Source organism: Morone saxatilis, unplaced genomic scaffold (assembly GCF_004916995.1).
Source record: "Morone saxatilis isolate NCDOM2014 unplaced genomic scaffold, NCSU_SB_2.0 Contig23, whole genome shotgun sequence".
Classification (NCBI taxonomy): Eukaryota; Metazoa; Chordata; class Actinopteri; family Moronidae; genus Morone; species Morone saxatilis.
In genome coordinates this window covers 14214820-14234171 of record NW_023339796.1, presented here as the reverse complement: position 1 = coordinate 14234171, position 19352 = coordinate 14214820, and the positions used below count along the sequence as shown (strand labels likewise).

At 42.5% G+C, this 19352-nt stretch overlaps 2 protein-coding genes across 3 annotated transcripts in view; one reads left to right on the top strand and one right to left on the bottom strand.

The window, feature by feature from the left end:
- LOC118334239 (myomegalin-like) overlaps positions 1 to 12634 on the top strand; it is a 38074-nt gene extending 25440 nt beyond the window's left edge. The window contains exons 24-46 of the mRNA XM_035670081.1: positions 143 to 347; positions 488 to 604; positions 722 to 981; positions 1092 to 1306; positions 1527 to 1644; positions 1780 to 1897; positions 2043 to 2097; positions 3675 to 3922; positions 4006 to 4101; positions 4205 to 4366; positions 4517 to 4774; positions 4929 to 5060; positions 5152 to 5268; positions 5360 to 5549; positions 5669 to 5790; positions 6147 to 6383; positions 6509 to 6610; positions 6805 to 7022; positions 7121 to 7264; positions 7400 to 7538; positions 7676 to 7722; positions 7993 to 8047; positions 9653 to 12634. Coding sequence (XP_035525974.1) covers positions 143 to 347; positions 488 to 604; positions 722 to 981; positions 1092 to 1306; positions 1527 to 1644; positions 1780 to 1897; positions 2043 to 2097; positions 3675 to 3922; positions 4006 to 4101; positions 4205 to 4366; positions 4517 to 4774; positions 4929 to 5060; positions 5152 to 5268; positions 5360 to 5549; positions 5669 to 5790; positions 6147 to 6383; positions 6509 to 6610; positions 6805 to 7022; positions 7121 to 7264; positions 7400 to 7538; positions 7676 to 7722; positions 7993 to 8047; positions 9653 to 9783 — 3486 coding nt within the window. The 3' untranslated portion in view covers positions 9784 to 12634. The remainder of the gene's footprint in view (positions 1 to 142; positions 348 to 487; positions 605 to 721; positions 982 to 1091; positions 1307 to 1526; positions 1645 to 1779; positions 1898 to 2042; positions 2098 to 3674; positions 3923 to 4005; positions 4102 to 4204; positions 4367 to 4516; positions 4775 to 4928; positions 5061 to 5151; positions 5269 to 5359; positions 5550 to 5668; positions 5791 to 6146; positions 6384 to 6508; positions 6611 to 6804; positions 7023 to 7120; positions 7265 to 7399; positions 7539 to 7675; positions 7723 to 7992; positions 8048 to 9652) is intronic.
- A 472-nt stretch (positions 12635 to 13106) lies between these two features.
- prkab2 (protein kinase, AMP-activated, beta 2 non-catalytic subunit) lies at positions 13107 to 18914 on the bottom strand. 2 transcript variants are annotated; one of them, XM_035670083.1, is made up of 8 exons: positions 18830 to 18914; positions 17489 to 17668; positions 17181 to 17338; positions 16914 to 17007; positions 16313 to 16424; positions 15837 to 15970; positions 15648 to 15716; positions 13107 to 14982 (listed from the first exon to the last, which is right to left on the bottom strand). In XM_035670083.1, exons 2-8 carry the CDS (start codon positions 17645 to 17647, stop codon positions 14905 to 14907), a joined length of 804 nt encoding a protein of 267 aa, XP_035525976.1. In that variant the 5' UTR covers positions 17648 to 17668; positions 18830 to 18914; the 3' UTR covers positions 13107 to 14904. The 2 variants fall into 2 exon arrangements, with proteins under 2 accessions (XP_035525976.1, XP_035525977.1); XM_035670084.1 differs by lacking the exon at positions 18830 to 18914 and adding an exon at positions 18589 to 18808.
- Positions 18915 to 19352: the final 438 nt, after the last annotated feature.

Sequence of the window (19352 nt, the reverse complement as noted above, 5' to 3'; positions counted from 1 at the left end):
TGCCTCCAGGCCCTACCCTCCTTTGCCGCAGACTTCGTATCGCCGGGCCCTCCGTTTACTATCTCTATGTACGGGTGTTTTGTTCTTTTTTAGTCTTGTGGTTGTTTATATGAGTAATGGAGTCCTCACTTTGCTGCTGCAGGAGGTGGAGCCTGCTGGTGTCAGCAGAGAGGTCGGAGAGCTCTGGCAGGATATAGAGGAGGGTCTCCGTGAGCAGGCGGCCCGTCTCAGCTCTGATCTGGCTCTGAGCCACCAGGAGAACAGAGAGCTCCAGGAGAGGCTGATGGTGTCTGAGGCCACGGTCCATGCTCAGGCTGAACAACTGAAGGACTACAGAGACCTGCTAAGTAAGTCACAATGAGGAAGATCTATGAAGGAATGCAGACATGTTATTAGAGATGTGTAAGCACTAAATTGTGTTCAAAAACCTTCATCAAACATTATTAGCATGTAAGATTAAAGTCATTTCCTTTTGATGTTCCTGCAGCAGAGACATCGGTCCAGCAGGCCAGTAAGCAGGTGCAGGTGGATCTCCAGGATCTGGGTTATGAGACTTGTGGTCGCAGTGAAAACGAAGCTGAGAGAGAAGACGCCAGCAGCCCAGGTGACAAAGAAACCACACTTCTCTCAAACTATAACAGCCTCCTCTCCTGTAAAAAAACCCTCACTAATCCTCATTAATCCTGCATCAATATGTCTCTTTCATCCGCCCCTCCTTCAGAGTTCGATGACCTGGAGATGTGCACGTCGCTGTCCAATCAACAGGACTATGAGGGTGGTAACTGGTACGCTGGTAACTGCAGCAGTAACAGAGGTGCTTATGAAATGGGGGATGAGTCATCCTCTCTCCAGCATTTGGTCCAGGATCTCCGCTCACAGCTGACCCGCTGTCACAAGGTGATCCGTGGGCTGCAGCTGCGTGTCCGCTCCCTGTCTAACACCAGCGACTATGCCTCCAGCCTGGAGCGCACCCCACGCAAGGTGATGTAACATTTACCAGATAATCTACATCACTGACTGGTCTTTTAGGTTCATTTTGGTTTCATAATGATGCCCTTTATAATGTTGTAATGTTTTTGCTCACTTTCTAGGTAAACTGGGCCTTCGAGACATCACCAGCCCCGAGTGGTGTGGAAGAGGATGAAGGCTGGGTGTCTGACACCCAAGGGATTCGTTCAGGGTCTAAGCCCAGCAGGGAACTCCAAGAGCTGATGGCACGAGTTGCGTCACTGGAGGCGCAACTGAAGAGCTCCAGACAGGAGGGCAAAGGCCAAGCCGAAGAGGGGAAATGTGCCACCTGGCCTGGGTGAGTGAACGAAGACAGAGAGGCCATGGTAAAAGGGGAAGGGCCTAGTAAGGTGCTGGTCCTGGTGCCTCTATTGTCCTTGTGTAGCCTAAGGCACATTTGTTTTATCTAGAATCAGTTAACAGATGTAGTCATATGAGCCCTTAATGTGCTGAAAACATCTCTATTAATACTGTGGTTCCTTGTGTCCCACTGGCCATTGCTCTTCCTCCCTTTACAGGAAGTACAACTCTCTGATCCAGACACAAGCTCGTGAGTTGTCCCACCTGAGGCAGAGGATGAGAGAGGGGCAAGGAGTCTGCCATATCCTCACCCAGCACCTGGGTGATACCACCAAGGTACTGCAAACCCTTTTGCACTAATTAAATGATTCATTAAACCATGTTGTTATCTTTTTTCTACACAGTATGAACCAGATGAGTGCTACATTTTCAATATTCTTAAACTTTCTGCAAATTCTTAACAACTTACAGGCCTTTGAGGAGCTGCTGCGTGCCAATGATATTGATTACTACATGGGTCAGAGCTTTAGAGAGCAGTTGGCACAGAACACTGCCCTGGCTCAAAGAGTGGTCACCAAGATCAGTGGACGTAAGGAACATCTTCCCTTCTCTTCCATCTCACAGAAAGACTGTTTTTTAAGATGTTTTAAAGTTTCCCTTTTTATACCCAGATTGTCATTTCTAACAATGTCTACCCTTTCCTATGTTCTTTCTTTCCTGTTTTATTTACAAAGGCGACCGTGCAGAGAGCCATAATGACAAGACAGGCCATGAGTTACTTGCCCTACGGTGAGTCAGCTTGATTATATTCACATGTGCGCATATGTATATGTGTGAAACACAACATGTGACAACTTGATTAGATGTGCATAATGCACTGTTGCTGGCTGCACACATGAACATGCATGAGGTGAGCTTTTACCACCTTTGTGTTGAGAGATCAGGTTATGGACCCACATATGAACAATAATCTAGCTCATGATTCAACCACAAAACATTTATTCCACTTATGTCTCCTTGTGTGCACCTGCAAAGTTCTTCATTTTTAGCCTGCGTGATTGTTTGATAGGATTTCATAATTAATCACCTTTAAAACCAATTTCTAAACCTCTAAACCTTCCAGCAACAGTCTGTAATATCATCTGCAGCCCTGAGATCTGTGGACCTCCCTTAATGTTCTTAGCTTACTTTGTAGAGTTCTTACTTTGCCCTAGTGATTAGTTTACTGTGTCATGTGACACAATTCGGCACACATGGCTCCTTATGGTGGAGAGGGGACAGAAGGTGGCTGTTAATCCACACACAGACCACAGCATGGAGCCTTTACTCTTAAATTGCTTTGGGTGAATAGACCTACAGGTGTCCCACCAGCTGGTCTTAAGAGGCTTGCTGGGACTGTGCGATAGTCCTTTTCTGTTGGATCTATACAAAGTCACTTATTTTTGGATGTGCAACTGCGATTTCTCTTTGGAGTTCTGTTTAAGATTCACTTTCTGAAAAATAATATTATTCAAGAAGTCTTGGTTAAGTGACTAGAATCAGACATCAAAGAGTCTTTTTTTTAATTATTTTTGGTCCACCCAGCTCAGGTTGTAGTGAATCAAGGACTTGCTTCTTTGGACTGGACGGATGGTGTGATGGCTCCTCTCTGGAAATCTATGGTTTCTAAGAACAGCTCCATATACAGGGAGTCTCTGTGGTCTTTTTCTGCGGGTCGTGGTCAAGCAAGAGAGACTGCTTATTTTAGGATGCTTTTGGATAGAGACAAGGAGTTCATGCTCCGACAGCTGAAACAGTAAGGGAAATATTCATGTAGTTTATATTTACTTTAAATGCTCCATTGTAACAAAAGAAAGAAAAAGCAGTTACTCGTAAATGGTTGCAAATTGGTCCACCTACAGCAGATGGTTGGGTTGAAATCATCACAAACAAATAGTGAAATTGAAGATTGATACATTTATACTATACTTAATTATTTATATATTGCATCGTGGATTAAACTGATAATATATTTGTTTCAATAACTCAAATTTCAGCGGGCTTCTTCTCCCACCTTTACTAAACACTTCTTTCCACTCTTTTAGAACAGTGATTATTTATTATCAATTAATCTTCTGCCTATTTTTCCAATTTATTGTTTTGTCCTGTATAGTTTCCCGCAGGTCAAGGGAATGCCTTAAATGTCTTGTATTCACTCAACAATCCAGAAATCCAAAGCTACGTAGTTACTATTGTATGTGACAGAAAACCATCAAATGATCACATTTAGGAAGACGGAACCAGCAAATGTTTGTTTTGCTTAAAGAATGACACTGATAGCGATCACTTGAGAATGTAATGGCTGATTCTCTTGTGTGCACATGTAGGCTGAGTAAGGAACTTCAGCAGAAAGATAAGATCATCGAGTCCCTTCACACCAAGCTGCAGCAGCGCCCGGAGACCCCGTCCAGCTGCCATGCTCTCTCTGAGACTACCGACCAATCAGACAGAACCTCCCTGGTGTCCGATGAGTACAGAACCAATGAAGACTTGGAGCTGTGCTCTGATATAGACAGCAGAGAATATCAGGAGGAGCACCGGCTGCAGCAGCCAGGACACGGATCAGAACAAGACGGTATAAAGTTTATTCATATGTTTACCTCCTGTCTGTCAAATGCCTCTTCTATCCTTTCACTTTCCATTCCCCTCCTCCTTTAGTCCGCCCATCTATCCCTCCACCTCATGGCTTCCTCAAGTCCTCCAGTAGCTGTCCCAACATGCTTTGCTCAGGCCCTGTGGGTCAGTCCTCCAGAGGTACGGGACTCACAGCTGGCTATGACTTGCGAAGTACCCACATTTTTTGTTCCTCCTCCTCCTTCATGTTCTGTATGAGTCACTTCCTGTCATTCTCCTCCAGCCCTTTTCAGTGAGCCTGTCACCTACTCCCTCTCTGTCCCCTCTGGCCCTGATGTCTGGGGTGTGGGAGTCACTTCTGAACCCCGGCCCAGGGCCCTGTCTGTGATCGCTGTTCGCCCAGAGCTGGACACGCTGTACAAACAGATGAATGAGCACAACAGGGGTGAGGGGTCAGGGGGTGTGTGTGCCATGAGTAAAACACAGACATCTCACTTGCAGATTAAATTCCTGTTGTCCTGTGTGTCATGTTTCACACACTTTTTTCATACTCTTTTGTATGTATGTGTGTGTGTGTGTATGTGTGTGGTCACAGGTTTTTCAGTCCACCATGACAAGGCTCTGTTCACTCTCTCACCTGGTGCCCACAACCAGCACGACCTCTCCAGCTATAGCCAGCTACCCCATCATGCCTTTCAACAGTATCAGCTGGGTGGCATTCCTGAAGGCCACTCGCTGAAGTCTGACTCAGGTCTAGTGACAGGAGGGACTTTGTGGGACATGGAGGGCATAGTTCAGCCAGTTGGAAACTATTCTGGATCACCAGGACACCAGCAAGAGAGCAGCCATGCAGGTGTGACTCTATAGTAGTACAAAAAAAAGCTTCTTGATGAGGCTTGAACCTGTGTTCACACCTCCATGTTGGTAATTATAAGCACTCTTGTGCAAGCAGCTATAGAAGAGTGAAAAGGTTATTATAATATTATTATTATGTTGTTTATCTGTAGGGGTAAATCTGATAGAGGAGCACCTGCGGGAGGTGAGGTGTCTCCGTCAGCGTCTGGAAGAGTCCATTAGGACCAATGAGAGGCTCCGACAGCAGCTGGAAGAGAGGCTGGCCACAACTGGGCGTGATGGAGGTAGCCCTCACACACTTTGACAACACCAACTCTGTCACTTTTGTGTCTCTAACAAATTACATAAAATAACTTTTTTTTTTTTTTTGTTCAGGGGCACCAACAAACATCTACATTCAGGGGCTGGACACAGTCACTCAACTGTCCAACGAGATCAGAGTCCTGAAGGAAGAGAACTTGGGTCTACAGTCACGCCTGCAAGCCAGCACAGGTGCTTCATCTGAAAGCCAGTCAAAGTTTTAATGATTTTTATTGTTGTGGAATATGTATGTTGATCCATTTGGACTCTCCTCTTCCATCAGACACATGTGAGGAGGTGGTGCAGCTGCGGGAGGCAGTGTTTACAGCACGTGCCCGTCTGAAACAAGCAGAGCTGGAGGCAGAGCAGTGGAAGGAGGAGCTAAGACGACTTCAGGCTCACAGTCAGGAGCAGGGACAGCAGATACACATATTAAGGCAGGAACGGCAGGCCAGTCAGGAGAAAACCAACAGGTTGGTGTGTTGGCTCGAAGTGTGTATATACATGAATTAAACAGTGACTGATATGTCGATACAAACGTGTTTACATGTCTGTTCTCTGACTGTAATGTGCTGTATCTGTGTATCCTCAGGCTCCAGCATGAGGTGTCTCTACTGCAGCAGCAGCTATGTGAGAGCAGAGAGCTCATCCACTCCCTGCAGAGTGAACTACAAGTGTACGATCGAGTGTGTTCCACCACAAAGGCCAACAAAGGTCAGTCTGTTCATTGTACACTAGCTATGTTTAATAAACTCCCTCTTTTAAATAAAAAATGTAAACAATTTAAATTTAAAGCCACAATGTGTAGGGTTTCTTATGGAAATCTAAACTTTGGCCCCATCTAGTGACTGTGTAAAGGATTGCACATTAATTTTTCTACAAACAAAAAAGTATGCCATCAGAACAGTTTGAAAGATGCTATAATTACATGATGATCTCCACATTGACAAATGTGTAAACAAGGTTTTATTGTATTGTTGTGCTGCAATGAAGTCTTCCGAACCCCAAAGAGCACCGGAGCAGAAGCATTTCCAGTCAGACTCTCCAGTTAATATGTATTTTGTCTTCAGGCTACCTGTGTGAGCTCCCAGGTCTACCTGTGGAGCTGGGGGAGCTGCTCGGGGAGGTGAGGAGTCTGCGAGCCCAGCTGCAAAACAGCGTCCAGGAGAATAGTGCCCTCAAACAACTGGAGCTCCACAAGCAGCTGGAGCAGAAGCTGGGTGTCGGCTCTCCTCGGACTCCCTCCCTCTCTGCGCTCACTGCCAGCCCTCAGAGAGAAAACTTCTACAGACGACAGCTGCTGCACGGTGAGACAGACGCCTCTAGATATGGCACCGACATTAATACTACACAGAATGTTGCGATGCTCAGTGTGCTGTGGTGTGGTTTGCTGTGTGTCCAAGCCTGGTTTGTGTATCTGTGTGCTCCACAGACCCAGCTCCGTCTCCACCAGTCAGGGACATTGGTCTGTTTAACTGTGGATCTCCCGGTCCTCCCTACTCAGACCTGGACGACAGCCATATTACTGCCAATGGTGTGACTTTACCTGCACTGCATGACTGCAACTTAATCCGTCTTTAATTTTGTGGACTATATTGCTTTGTAACAATAATAACTCCTTGCTCTTATTCTAATGTGCTTGACAGAAGCTTCTCTCTTGCAATACAAAAACAAAAATCTTTTAATTCCTTCAAAAATGTGAAAATACACTCTTTTTTTCTCCCGTAGACCCTCTTGACCCTCACTCTGAGTTGGAGGGGGAGGCCCCCGACGGATCATTTGCGAACCGTAACGGCCGCCACGCCATCGGCCATGTGGATGACTTCAGTGCTCTTCAGCAGCAGGTCCTAGAGGGCCGGAGCCTTGTCCAGCGCATGGAGGCAACCCTGCAGGCCTGCCTCAGCCCACCGCTGCTGGATGGCGACCAGAAACAGAGCAGTGAGCTGGTGAGAGTCAGAAGGCCAAATAAATATTGAGACAGTGACAACAAATCATTGAAATAATGGCTGTAGAGCACAAACATCTAACTGAGCTCTGTATGCAGATCCTGGACTATGGATGTGTGAAGAGTCTGCTGTCCAACACCAAGACTCTGAGGCAGATCCTGGAGGAGGTGATGTCTCTGCTGAAGATGTTCTGGAGAGCAGCTCTACCCAGCACTGATCCCTCCGTCCAAAACCTTAAGAAGGTGATTGACAATAAGAAAATATATAGGATATCACCAGCCTTAAAAACACTATAATATATAAATATGTTTGGTAAGGAAGCAGAAAGCTGAGCTTCGATAACAAGTGTCACTTTGTGTGTCTGTGTGCGTGTGTAGGAGCAGTGTATGCAGGAGGAGATCTTGTCCCTGAAACTGCGTGTATCAGAGCAGGAGGAGGTTCTTAAGGGGACAATTCAAAGACTGAGGAGCACCAGCCGCACCAAGGAGAGCATGGAGCACTTCATAGTCAACCAGTGTAAGTGTTTCTATGCATTGTGTGTGTGTGAAGGAGAGCGAGAGGTCACGAGAGACACGCACAGAGGTTGATCTTGGGTGAACAGACTGTGTGGACTATGATGTTAAAAATGTCTTTTTTCTAATTGTTTCTTGTAGTGTCAAGGACTCGTGATGTGCTGAAGAAAGCAAGAACAAATTTAGAGGTAAAGAAGAAATCACTACTTCATATGGACATTTCATATGGCTCATTTGTCCAGGATATCACATATAATATAGATTATCTGTGTGCATACTCCATAGATTCACAGTATTATGTGTATCAGTACTGTATGTTATTATGTCCCGGGTGTCCTTATCTGAGTCGTATTTATGATGTAAATTCATCACTTTTGGCTTTTCTGTCTCACTTGTTCCTTCGTCCTGCATTTGTCTCTCCCCTCCTCACCTCTCCTCTCTTCCTTTAAACCCCCCAGAAGAATGAGCTGAGACTTTCCTCTCTAAGCTCCTCCTCTTCCTCTTCTTATGCTGGTAATCGTCTGACATCTTGTGATCTTGCAAATAGGTAGACGTTGTCCCAGACACTGTATTACAGTAACCCGACTGTAGTAGTCCATGCCTACTGTAGGTGTAAAAGCAAATGTGATGGTGACTCTGTGGTCTGGGGCAGCTTTTACCTCTGTGTGGATTGGCTTTTTGTAACCATGCTGACATCATTGCTTTACCATCCAGTCTGACAGCGAGCTCCATTCTGTTTATCACCTTTCTGCCTTATTAGAATGTTTAGAAATAAATATTGGAGATAACGGATGATGCCGTCCCAAAATCTTTGTCCTGAGAAGAAAACAAGTGACCACACACACACACAGACAGCCACTTTCTCAATGTAGATGAAGTGATTAGGTGAGGTCTGAAGGATCTGCATGTGTGGTCACCTTGTTTTCGCCATGTGACACTGCCACGACCAGCACCTATGTATTTGGTGCGTGATCTTAAAATCCCACTACAACTACTCAACAATTGTAAATTACTGTATTTTTAAGTAAAGCTGGTTGAATAGGTGTTTAAAAAGTTTTTTCCCAAACCCACAACACCAAATTGCATACGTACACACCCATCTACTAAGCCACCGCTGCACTTAAGTGTTGTTTACTTCTACATGTCCTCTGTATTAAGGTTGAGTCTATTTATAGCTTCAGACCCCCCACAGTTAGTGCCAAAATAAATGCACACTACATAGTTTCCATTCTGTGTGTATGCTGTCACAGTATGGCTAAAGGATCTACACACGAAAACATGTGTGACACCTCCAAAAAAAGGTTTACTGCTACCCTACAATTTAAGGATTGTGTGGTGTCATAAACACCTAGATTCACTCACACCACCAGGCACGCAGCACACAGACAAAACACAGCAGTGTGTGTGTGTGTATGGAGGATTTGAGTAGCAACATTGCTTATTCTCTAATCATTCACTCAGCTTTTCATCCGCAAGCAGGTGTATTTTGGGGAATTTTATAATGACTAACATTACTACTTCTTGCTCAGGTGTTTTTGTTGTTTTTGAAGGATAAGTTTGACATTTTGGGACACGTTTATTCTCTTTCTTACCAAGGGTTAGGGTTGGATGAGAAGACCGATACCACTCTCATGTCTGTATGGGAAATATGAAGCTAATGCCAGGAGACAGCGTCTGGAGACGGGAAGACAGCTAGCACAGCTCTTTCCAAACATAACAAAATCTACCCACCTGCCCCTCTAAATGTGCACATAACCTCCCTGTAGCACCACAACTTTTTTTTGTACTGATCATACATATCATGTTTGTTTAAACATGTTATACTGTGTATAAGTGAGTTTTAGAGATACTGGTAGGTGGATTTCTTAGCCTTTAGGTTCAGGCTAGCTGTGTTTCCAGTCTTTATGCTAAGCTAAGCTTACCATCTCCTGGCTCCAGCTTGAGAGTTCTGATCTAACTCTTGGCAAGAAAGAGAATAAGCATATTTGTCTAAATGTTTAACTATTCCTTTAACATTTCACCACACCAGCAGTTTGTCAGTTGTATCAGGCTGTATAAGGACTGTTGAATAATAACTTGCATATTGTTTTGCCTTTCTCCTTTTGCCCTTAAATCCAGCTGAGGACCCAGGAGGTGCTGCCAGAGAGCGGCCTGCTGATCGCAGTTTCCTGAAGACCAGCAGTGCTTCCGGAGCTGCAGCCAATCATCGCCCAGCAGCGAGAAAGCGCAGCAGCCAATGCCTGCTTTAGACTTTTAAAGAACCAGCCTCAACGCCACCACCTCTGACCTCTATGCTGAAACAGCCAAGACCCACAACCCCCACCCTCCTGCCAGCCCTCCACGCCAGCCTTTTCCTATCCCACCCAACCTCAGCCTTTACCTCCGTCCAGCCTTGAGAGTGCTTCCATCCTCCCCTCCTCCGGGCAATATGTGCACAGTATAATCTGCACCTTGAGCCTTACCAAACTCCCTTCAACCCGCCACCAGTTTTCAGTCACTCTCTACCACCTCTCCCACTACATGTAGTATGTCTTTGAGTGATACAGTCAGCAGTTTGCCTTGTCGTGTGTGTGACAGAAGAAGGTGTTTGAAATGTGCCTCTGGTGGTTTCAGTGACGTGCGTCCTACTGATGGAGCTGGTTGAACATGCTCCTAGACACTGATCTCAGACCAGGTGTGTTTCCATAAAGGCATTTTGGTTTTAGGAGATTTGCAAGAACTTAACTTGGAGTTAAAATCTAAAGTTTCCAAAATAACCCCCCTCCAGGATCTGTGTCTAAGAGCATCCTCTCCTGAGAGCCAGACAGCCTGTGGACGGAATAAGTGTTCATGCATGTTTAATCGTGGCCTGTGAGAGGAATTCTGCACACACGTACACACACATATATATATTTAGATATATATATATACATATATGTGTGGTCGAGATGGCTCACTCAAAGACAAGACATCCTCAACTTTTAACTGCCACAGAAATGCAAGTTTACTTCTCGTGGCACTTTTATTAACGAGGAGTGTTTTTTGCAAATGCAATGCAAGGAACAGTGACACCCACAACGTATCACTAGACACAGTGGAGGAATGTAGAGGAGGTAGGTGATCACTGCTAAGTAGTCGTGTATATCTGTATTTGTGGAGGAAGCTTATGAATGGTATGTCAGCCTTCAGCCAAGGGTTCTGAATAGCTGAACAAAAGCAAGAGAAAGGTTCCATTTTAGTCACAAGCCTCCTCTTTTGGGTCCTAACGTTACTTTTTTGGCATCTACCTACTGAATTTGAAGTCAAATGCAGGGGAGTGGGGTAAAAGAAAGCTTAAGGCTTTGATCAATCTGGTTGGTTGTGATTTCTGTATACTAGAATCTGTACACTAGAATTTGTAAAAAAAATAATTAAAAAAAGAGGTTAAAGTGCTGAAATGGAACCAGGCTAAACACGCGTATTCAAGCTCCTCTGTAGGAGTTCTCATACGAGCATGTGCAATAATGATGTTTCTTGAATGATCATGCTGCACCGGGTTATTATTTTTCTTTGCTTGACACTGGATTATTAGTCACACTCATAATAAAGTTAGGACACAATCAGTGTTATGATTGTGCATTTTGTTCTGGTGTGTTGATGCATGACAGAGACTGTAAGTGGTCAAATCTAAGCTATGGAACAGGGGATTGCCAATACTTGCCAAAGTTTGAACTTTAAACTCTTTACTTTCACTTTGACTTGCCTTATCCATGCGAATGACAAACCTAGGTCTGATCAGACTATAGGGATACCGAGGTGTCTTTTATTAAAGGGTCTAGAACCACAGAGATGGTAACCGTTAGACAGCTAGTTCAGTTTATTTTGAATTGTGGAAATGAGCTCCTTTTTTTGGACCAAAACTCAACTAAGTGGATTTTCATATGCTTTTGTCTTTATGTTATTTCTCGTGGTTCGTGGCCGTATTAGCATTCCCATGGCAATGGCAATATAGGTTATCAAGTTCTTATAGATAATGCAAACTTTGGCAGGCTACTGGTGGGATCATTGTTCTTTAATTCACTCACTTACAACAGTTCAACTTCATGTTTAGTTTGATATGTTTTCTTGCTGTACATTTGCCATTTTATGCTGTAAATAACCTGCTTTTTCTGTATGAACTTTTCTTTTGTTTGAGGGTGTGTGTGTGTGTGTGTGTGTGTGTGTGTGTGAGCATGCGTGTGCCTGCGTGTGCGTGTGTGAAAAAAACATCCAACATTTGCTTTTTGCAAAGTTGATTTTCTGGGTAGCTGTGCAATAGCTTTATATCTTTTATTTTGATGTTAAACATCATTGTATTACGAGTATGTTTGCTACATTCACTTCCTGCAATGTATGATTTATATGCAGTGTATGTTAGAGGATTGTGTCACTTTGAATAAATTAGTCACGTAGGTTGTGTCTGATAAGAAATCACAAACTATGCCTTCATGATATCTAAGTCACTGATCACAATATTGTCCACCTATAACAAAGCTCTGATTAATGTTGCTTCGCTTGCCTTTAAATTTAGCTTGAGAGCTTCTTCAGTGGGCTCTCAGTGGTAGAAATGGCCTTGAACTAGCGCTCGTCTACCTGAGATCTGTCAAATTAGGTTTTGTTTGCGCTCGAGTCTTCAGAAAAAGACAAAAGTTGCCAAGTATTTCAATAGAAGTGAAAAGTTTGATATTACCTTTTGAAATTAAAGAAGTTAAAGGGAAAAGTTTTGAAGATTTGTCTACTGTAAAAAAAGAAAAAAAGCCAATGACTGGAAAGATTATGAAATGCAGAATCCATAAAGCACCTTGTTAGAGCGTAAACAAAGCCTTTTTGCTATTGTTATTAAGAAGGGAATCAAACAGCAGTTTGAAACAATGTATTGTTGGTCCTGAGTTACGTATGTATATAGCGCTATTTGATTGGTGCAGCTTTTATGTGATTGGAAAGCAGCTTTTTTTCTGAGTTTGTGCATAATGAACTAGAAAGCCGATACAGGACTCATATGGATCCTGTCTCTGATGACAGTTAACAGTGTGCTGTGTTGGCAAAAGTATTATCACTGAAAGATTTTGGTAAAGAATGAATAAAACACTTAAAAAGCTTGTGCAGTTTACTTTTGTTGAATGTTTTTGTTATTTAGATTTCTGTAAGCTTCCCCCTGTGCTTTTAGATAAAAGTTTCTACTTTGGTTTCATTAAAGAGTAACCTAACACCAGGCCGTTGCACCACTGGCCGCACCCGAGTGTCACCATGTAACCACACACGTGTTACAACTAGACAGGTAAAAGAGTAACTGATGGAAATAGAAATGATGCATATAGACGATAGGTGTGTCTTCAGTCCAGGATAGTGAAGATCAGTTTCAGCTTTATTTAATTTGTCCTTGCAGCTTCTAAAAAACAGCTGATATGAAATATTGTTTCTCCAGTACCTGAAAAAATATCAATCATCAAGACAAAAACATATATCTAAAGTATATGGGTTTATTAGACCAAACTGAACTACAAACATACAAAAGTGTCTTCAAAACACAATTCTGGCTTCTTCCACCAGAAAAGACAAAAAAAGACAAAAAGGCAGGAATTAGGACCAGCGTGTCCTCTCTTTATTTGCAAACAAGTAAAACCTTGTACACTGAATCATCACACTGGTTCTGCAAAGCATTTTAAAACATTCATGAAATGGTTGTAAAATTCAAGTTTTGGTTTAAGCCTCAAAACACCATGTGGCATCCACAGCGCTTGTCCACACGCTCTCTTATTATATTTGTACGTCTTAAAAACTCTTTGGACAAAACGACATTCACAAAATACTTTCAGAGCGTCTAGTTAAACACCAACAGGATTTATGAAAACCCCTTTTATAAGCCTGTGGAGTGTATCAACTGTGGGTATATACTGTACTGTAAGTGCAGACATTTAAACAGCACAACTTACGAGTGACAAAAATAACTTTCAAAGCAACCATATTTCAAAATACAGATTTTTTTAAATGGTTATACTGTAAAGAACACACATGTGAGCAAACTTTGTACAACTTTTAAATTAATGGCAACTATTTATCCTCCTAGCCCTGTAAATTCACCTGAAAACGTGCCTCTGATCACATTTTTGAGATGTGTGTGCGGCCGATCTGCTTCTGAATGCGTATCACACTTATTCTTACAATTTACAGACATTCAATACAGGCAAAGCAGCAAGATGAAACAGTTTCGGGTGTACGTGCCTCAGTGTATGACTATACATGTAACAGATACATACAGTATATTCCTATTTGGTAACAGAACTCAATATAGATGCACACACGTATAAAGCACTGCAAGTTTATCATATCTAGAAGAAAAAAAAGAGCACAAATTGGATTTCATAGCCCAGAGAAGCTACAGTACAAGAGTTGTCTGCTGCATAGTTAAAAGCTTATATCAACACTTCCTGCTCACAGGATGGTAAAGTGCTCGCAAAATTAAGTCAAGATAAAGGCAACAGCAGAACTAAACATCAATGTCTGACCACCATTCCCCATCTGGAAACATGTTTTTCCTCTTGAAACAGACAAGTACTCAATCAATAGTGACCTCTGCATTTACAAAACTGGACTGAACTTAGTACGTTAGAACGTAGTTTAGTTCATGTTGTAGATTCCATTGTGTAATGGCTGAACAGAAATTCAACATAATATGTAATATTGACAAAATGAGTTGTTAATTGCTGTCTCGTGTTTTTACAGCAGGTTATTGCACTTCATGTTCAAGCAATGCCAAGTCTGCTGCTCTCTTCAGCACCTAGACTCCCGACTCTGGGCCAGATGAAGCCATTCTGTCATTCTGCATGCACTTGCCATAAATACTTACAGGTCAATTAGTTCAGAACAGTTCAAGGAGTATATGACGACACAACACTTTAAAATCAAACTGTTGATCCACATCAATATTCACATAGCCCTCGCTTTATGAGACCATCCTTAAAATCAACATAAAGAAAACTAATACTTACAGATCACCTCCATCCTTTACTCCTTATATTTAAAAATGAATCTTGCTTTACACACGCACATGCATATATTCACAATGTGCAGCAAACACTGAAATACACACAGTGATTTAATCAGTCTCTCGTCTGTGTAGAGATGTTAGGTAAAAGTATATCCCTGTGACACCCTCCACACACACACACACACACACTTGGCTACTTTTGTTCAGAGCCCTATGTAGACCGAAGTGCAACCCTTTAAAAACCAAGCCACAGTCACAGCCACTGTCCTTAAGCTCGCCTGTAAACTCGATTCAGTGCAAGATTTGGCTAAATGTGATGATACAGAAAGTAACAGCAGAATACAAACATGCTGCTCTCTAAAAGCACTGTGGAGCAGGTCGAGGTTTAGATAGGCTTGTAAAGCAGAGAGGTGACGTATTTCTTCTTGTATCTGTGAGTCGCACTCAGCACCATCACTCCATCCTACACAGACAGAAACACAATAAACAGGCAAGCTGTTGTTAGTGGGATCCAAACCCACAGAGCAAATAAAAGAATGACTTATATTTCACTTTGAAACTGCACATCACTGGTACAGAAAAATGAAAATAGGAATTTAAATAAAATTCACATGAATGTTTCATTAGCAGAGATGCCATTATTAGCACATTTAGCACAACTGTTCTGAACACAAATTTGGTTGCTTTAAGTATTTAAAAAAGTTCAGCTCAAATTCCTTTTGATTGTTTTTGGTACAGCAACACATTTGCTGTAATAATCTAGTAATCTTTACACAGCAGATGTTTACTGTGTAGATTTAGGTTAACGTCCCCCTCCACACAAACATGTTTTTCTTGTTTCTTCAGTAAGATGTTTGAATGATGTATGTGCGGAGTTTGACAGATAGACAAGGCAGTTTTTTCAATCATGCATGAAAGTGGAAAGTTGATTTTAAGGGGCGGGGCCTACGAGGATGACTTTTGACATCACAAATTGTTTGGAAGTCAACCCCGGGCCAGTATGCAACTTATATGATGTATAAACTTGAAGCCACCAGTGCACATACACTGAGAATAGACTTTACAGTGAAGTAGGAAACATCTTGTGTCCAGCAGAGAACATATTTCAGCCGTTTCCTGTGAACCTACCTTTATGGAGAGAGCGTAAAGATGGTTCAGCATGACGTGGTTGGGTTCAGGCAGCAGGGCAGGGTCACACTGCAGAGGAAGAGGAAGAGGGAAAATTACAAACCACAGAGGAAATGGTTAACAACATCAAAGGCAAATCAAATTGAGATCTGAGGAAATGGCGACAGGAAAGGTGGAGGCGATACTGACAGATATATTGGTGTCCTTGTTGAGAATGACTTGAAGGAGGTGAGGAGGGAGAATAGGTGGGGCTTTGAAATGCTCCTCAGGTCTGAAAACGTACTGCTCCTGCCCATATGGACCCGGAGGGGAGCTGGACAGATCTGCATACAACATACAACAGTCATGATAACGCTACTGACAGGAACAATGCCTTAGTTCAGTTTGTATCAGTGTTTAATGTAGATGAGTTGATAACTACTGGTCAATCTGTAACTAAAATCATCCATAAAAAAAAGGTGAGAAAATGATTAAGTAATAATTTGTGTATCTGGACCAATCAACAGTGACTCTGCACAATTTCTACCCAGAAACTACTCAAATTAATTTCCCATTCAATCTACAATTCCACACTCTTCATGTTTGTTTCTGTATTTAAACATAACAAACTATTAGAACTGTTTATTTGGTTGGCTAAAAAACAGTGCAAGAACATTGTGGCTGACCTGATGTGTCCGACTCCAGAGAGTCAACCTGCAGGGCGTCAAACACCTCAAAGTCTGACTTCTTCACCTGGATCAGGTTGTTGATGGTGCCAAGCTGGCTGGTTACAACTGGCTGCAAAAGAGAAAGCAAGGTACCAAGAGGCAATGATGAACCATTTTTATAAATATTATTTATAACATTCTGCACACATTTCCCTGGATTTGTAGGAAAGGCCTTAATGACAATGCTGTGAGTGCGGTTACATTTACAAAATTATTGGGAGCGGCTAAAGCCTTTCAAATAGCATACAGCAGTGTTTGTATAGTTCTCTGTGGTTTTGCTGACCAAACTCTATGACAATAGAAAGTGATACTATCAGTCAGCACCTCAGGGTTTGGATATTTTAATGTCAGTTTCTCAATGATGCCTTTTCAAAATGTCTTAATTCTTTAAGGTCCTATTCTTTCATGTTTATAGCATCAATGATGGTCATAATGTGCCAAAATGCACTGTCTGGAACTGAACTGTTTTAGAAACCTTGTGCAAGAAGTACAAAAAAAAAACTAACAAACAGCCCACTCATATGTAAATGATAATGAGACAAAAATGACACCAATGTACCTCTGAGGCATCGTGGACCCACTGTCCATCTACAAAAAACTTGTACTGGTGCTCTCCTTCTGGCAGGTCTAGGATCGCTACAAAGTCATTATGGCTTTAGAGAAAGGAAAACAAAGAGTATTACTTCAAAACTGACTGGACAGGATTGGAGCTAATATGTATGAGCTCAGATCAATTACATGGGATCCCTAGAAAATCATGAGACTGGGAATGTACAGTACATGTACAGCATGCTGAATGCAAAACAAAACAAAAATAGGGGTTAACCTCTTATTTAGTGGTATCTTCGTGCCCCAGTTATTAAAGGAACCAGCTATGTAGACCTCCTTTCCTCCTCCGGCCCAGCGGATGACTGTGGGTCGAGCTTGAGGACCAATTTTCACTAGGTCATCCAGATCTGGGGTGAATTCTTTCTCCTCTAACACCTAAAAGCAATAAATTCATACCTCAACTATAAGCTGTTTTTCTGAAATATCATATCTAACAAATGTCGCAGATATCGGAAGGGTGTTCCTGCAGGACAAACCAGATTCAGTTCTCTATATTTCTATTTCTGTGTCTTGCAGCAGCTTTACCTTGGACTCTGGCCCATGTGTGTTGAAGATGTTGGGGTCATCCGTGCTGTCCACCATCTTGCTGCTGGGTTCTTGGTCTTTGTGACTGCCGCTGCTGTCTGAGCGGTGGGCCTTTGCTCCATGGCGATCTCCAGTCACTCTGTCACTTGTGTTTCCCATAATGCCTCGCTATTTATGGTGCTATTGGAAGGAAAAGACAACTTCTTATAGTGCTAAACGACTCCAATTTTATTGTAATCTCGTCATTTGGACACTAGAAACAGATCAAAAATGCAACATAGACTGTGAGCCAGAATCAGTACTGCACAGCATAATAGCTGGTGTTAATTTAATGTCATTAATACTGCAATTACACTGTTTACTGTTCGTTAGCATACCTATTCAGGGATCCAGTTCTCAGCATTATTAGTACTAATCATATGTCATTTTCTTATACATATACTGTAATATAATGAACATATTTTAACATTATTATTATTTCTATTTCTTATAATGGCTTGCTTAGCAACGTGAACAACTAGAACACAACCAAAGAGTCTGCAAAGGAGAAAGGGAGCAACCACAGTGTGCACAAACTCATTAATAAGACAGTAACCCTATGTTGTTTTAATTTGTTTTTGCTTTCTTTTATGTCCCATATGTGCAGGCCCCAGATGGTGCCTCACATGTATTGCCTCAGAAGAAGAGTGAGGGTGATATGTGGCCATTTTAAAATAGCAAACACCATCTTAACACTTGCAATGTTTAACTAACATGTTCATTAACTGCACACATCATGACCCCGCAGTCTGGCTCTCCCTTAAGGCCAAACCGCTTTTCAGAGAGGCTAAAGGGCTTATCGGTAAGATAGACAACCTCAGATACAACCAACTAACCGTGCACAGTCTCCTGTATACAGTCTCCTGATTACAACTCCTGTTATACAGTCAGTCTCCTGTATACAGTCTCCAGATCACACAGCACCGTCTGTTCACGCCCCCACCAACGTTACTTAACGAGCAACAAGTTGATCACTTCCCAAACCAAAGCCACCTAACATTAATAACAAATACAACTAAACTGAGAGCGGCGGGTGTATGGTTGTACCCGCTGTAACCTACCGACGTGTCCTCTCTGTCCGCTGTGCCCAACCTCAGATCACTTCGGCGGCAGAATATTTTTAGCCGCTGTTTAGCCACAGTTAGCTCGCTGCTAGCTGTCACTTTCTAACAGCTATCTAAGAGTTGGACTTGTTGACGATGTCAGTGTCGATAATGACAACAGGACGATAACCCCACCGTGTCGTGTCGACAGAGGGGACGGTGTTATGTAACGTTGGTTTGTTTTTAGCGGAGGGCTCACCTTTTATTTCTCCGACAACTGCTGCGCGATGGTGCCCCGACTACGGTGTGTGCAGCTAGGACAAAATTAGTAGGACAATTTCACTATCAGCAGGGCGAAGAACTACCGGGTCGCCTGAAACGCTGCTAATTAGTAAACATAGGAGTTTATACAGTGACATTATACTGAGTATAATTATATTAAAGCAGCAAAACATTTTGTGGCTATTGGGGGCAGTCATATGGTGATGGTTGTCTGTCTATCTCTCTCTATCCTAATATGAATGTTTATATCCACGAATTATATGGATGTTCTAATGGTAATTATTTGTTCTAGGCTGTGTTAATCTCTGTCGGTAATGTTTTGAGTCCTTGTTTTTAGGAAAACTGATATTTTTTTTCCTTTCCATCCTCCTCGCTGCACTCTCTAGCATCCATTTAGATTGCCCATAACTCCCTACTACAGGGTCAGAGTTCTCCCAGCCACATTCATTAATTTGGTTGCCTAAGATAAACAATTTTTGTCTTCCTCTTAAGTCTTTTTA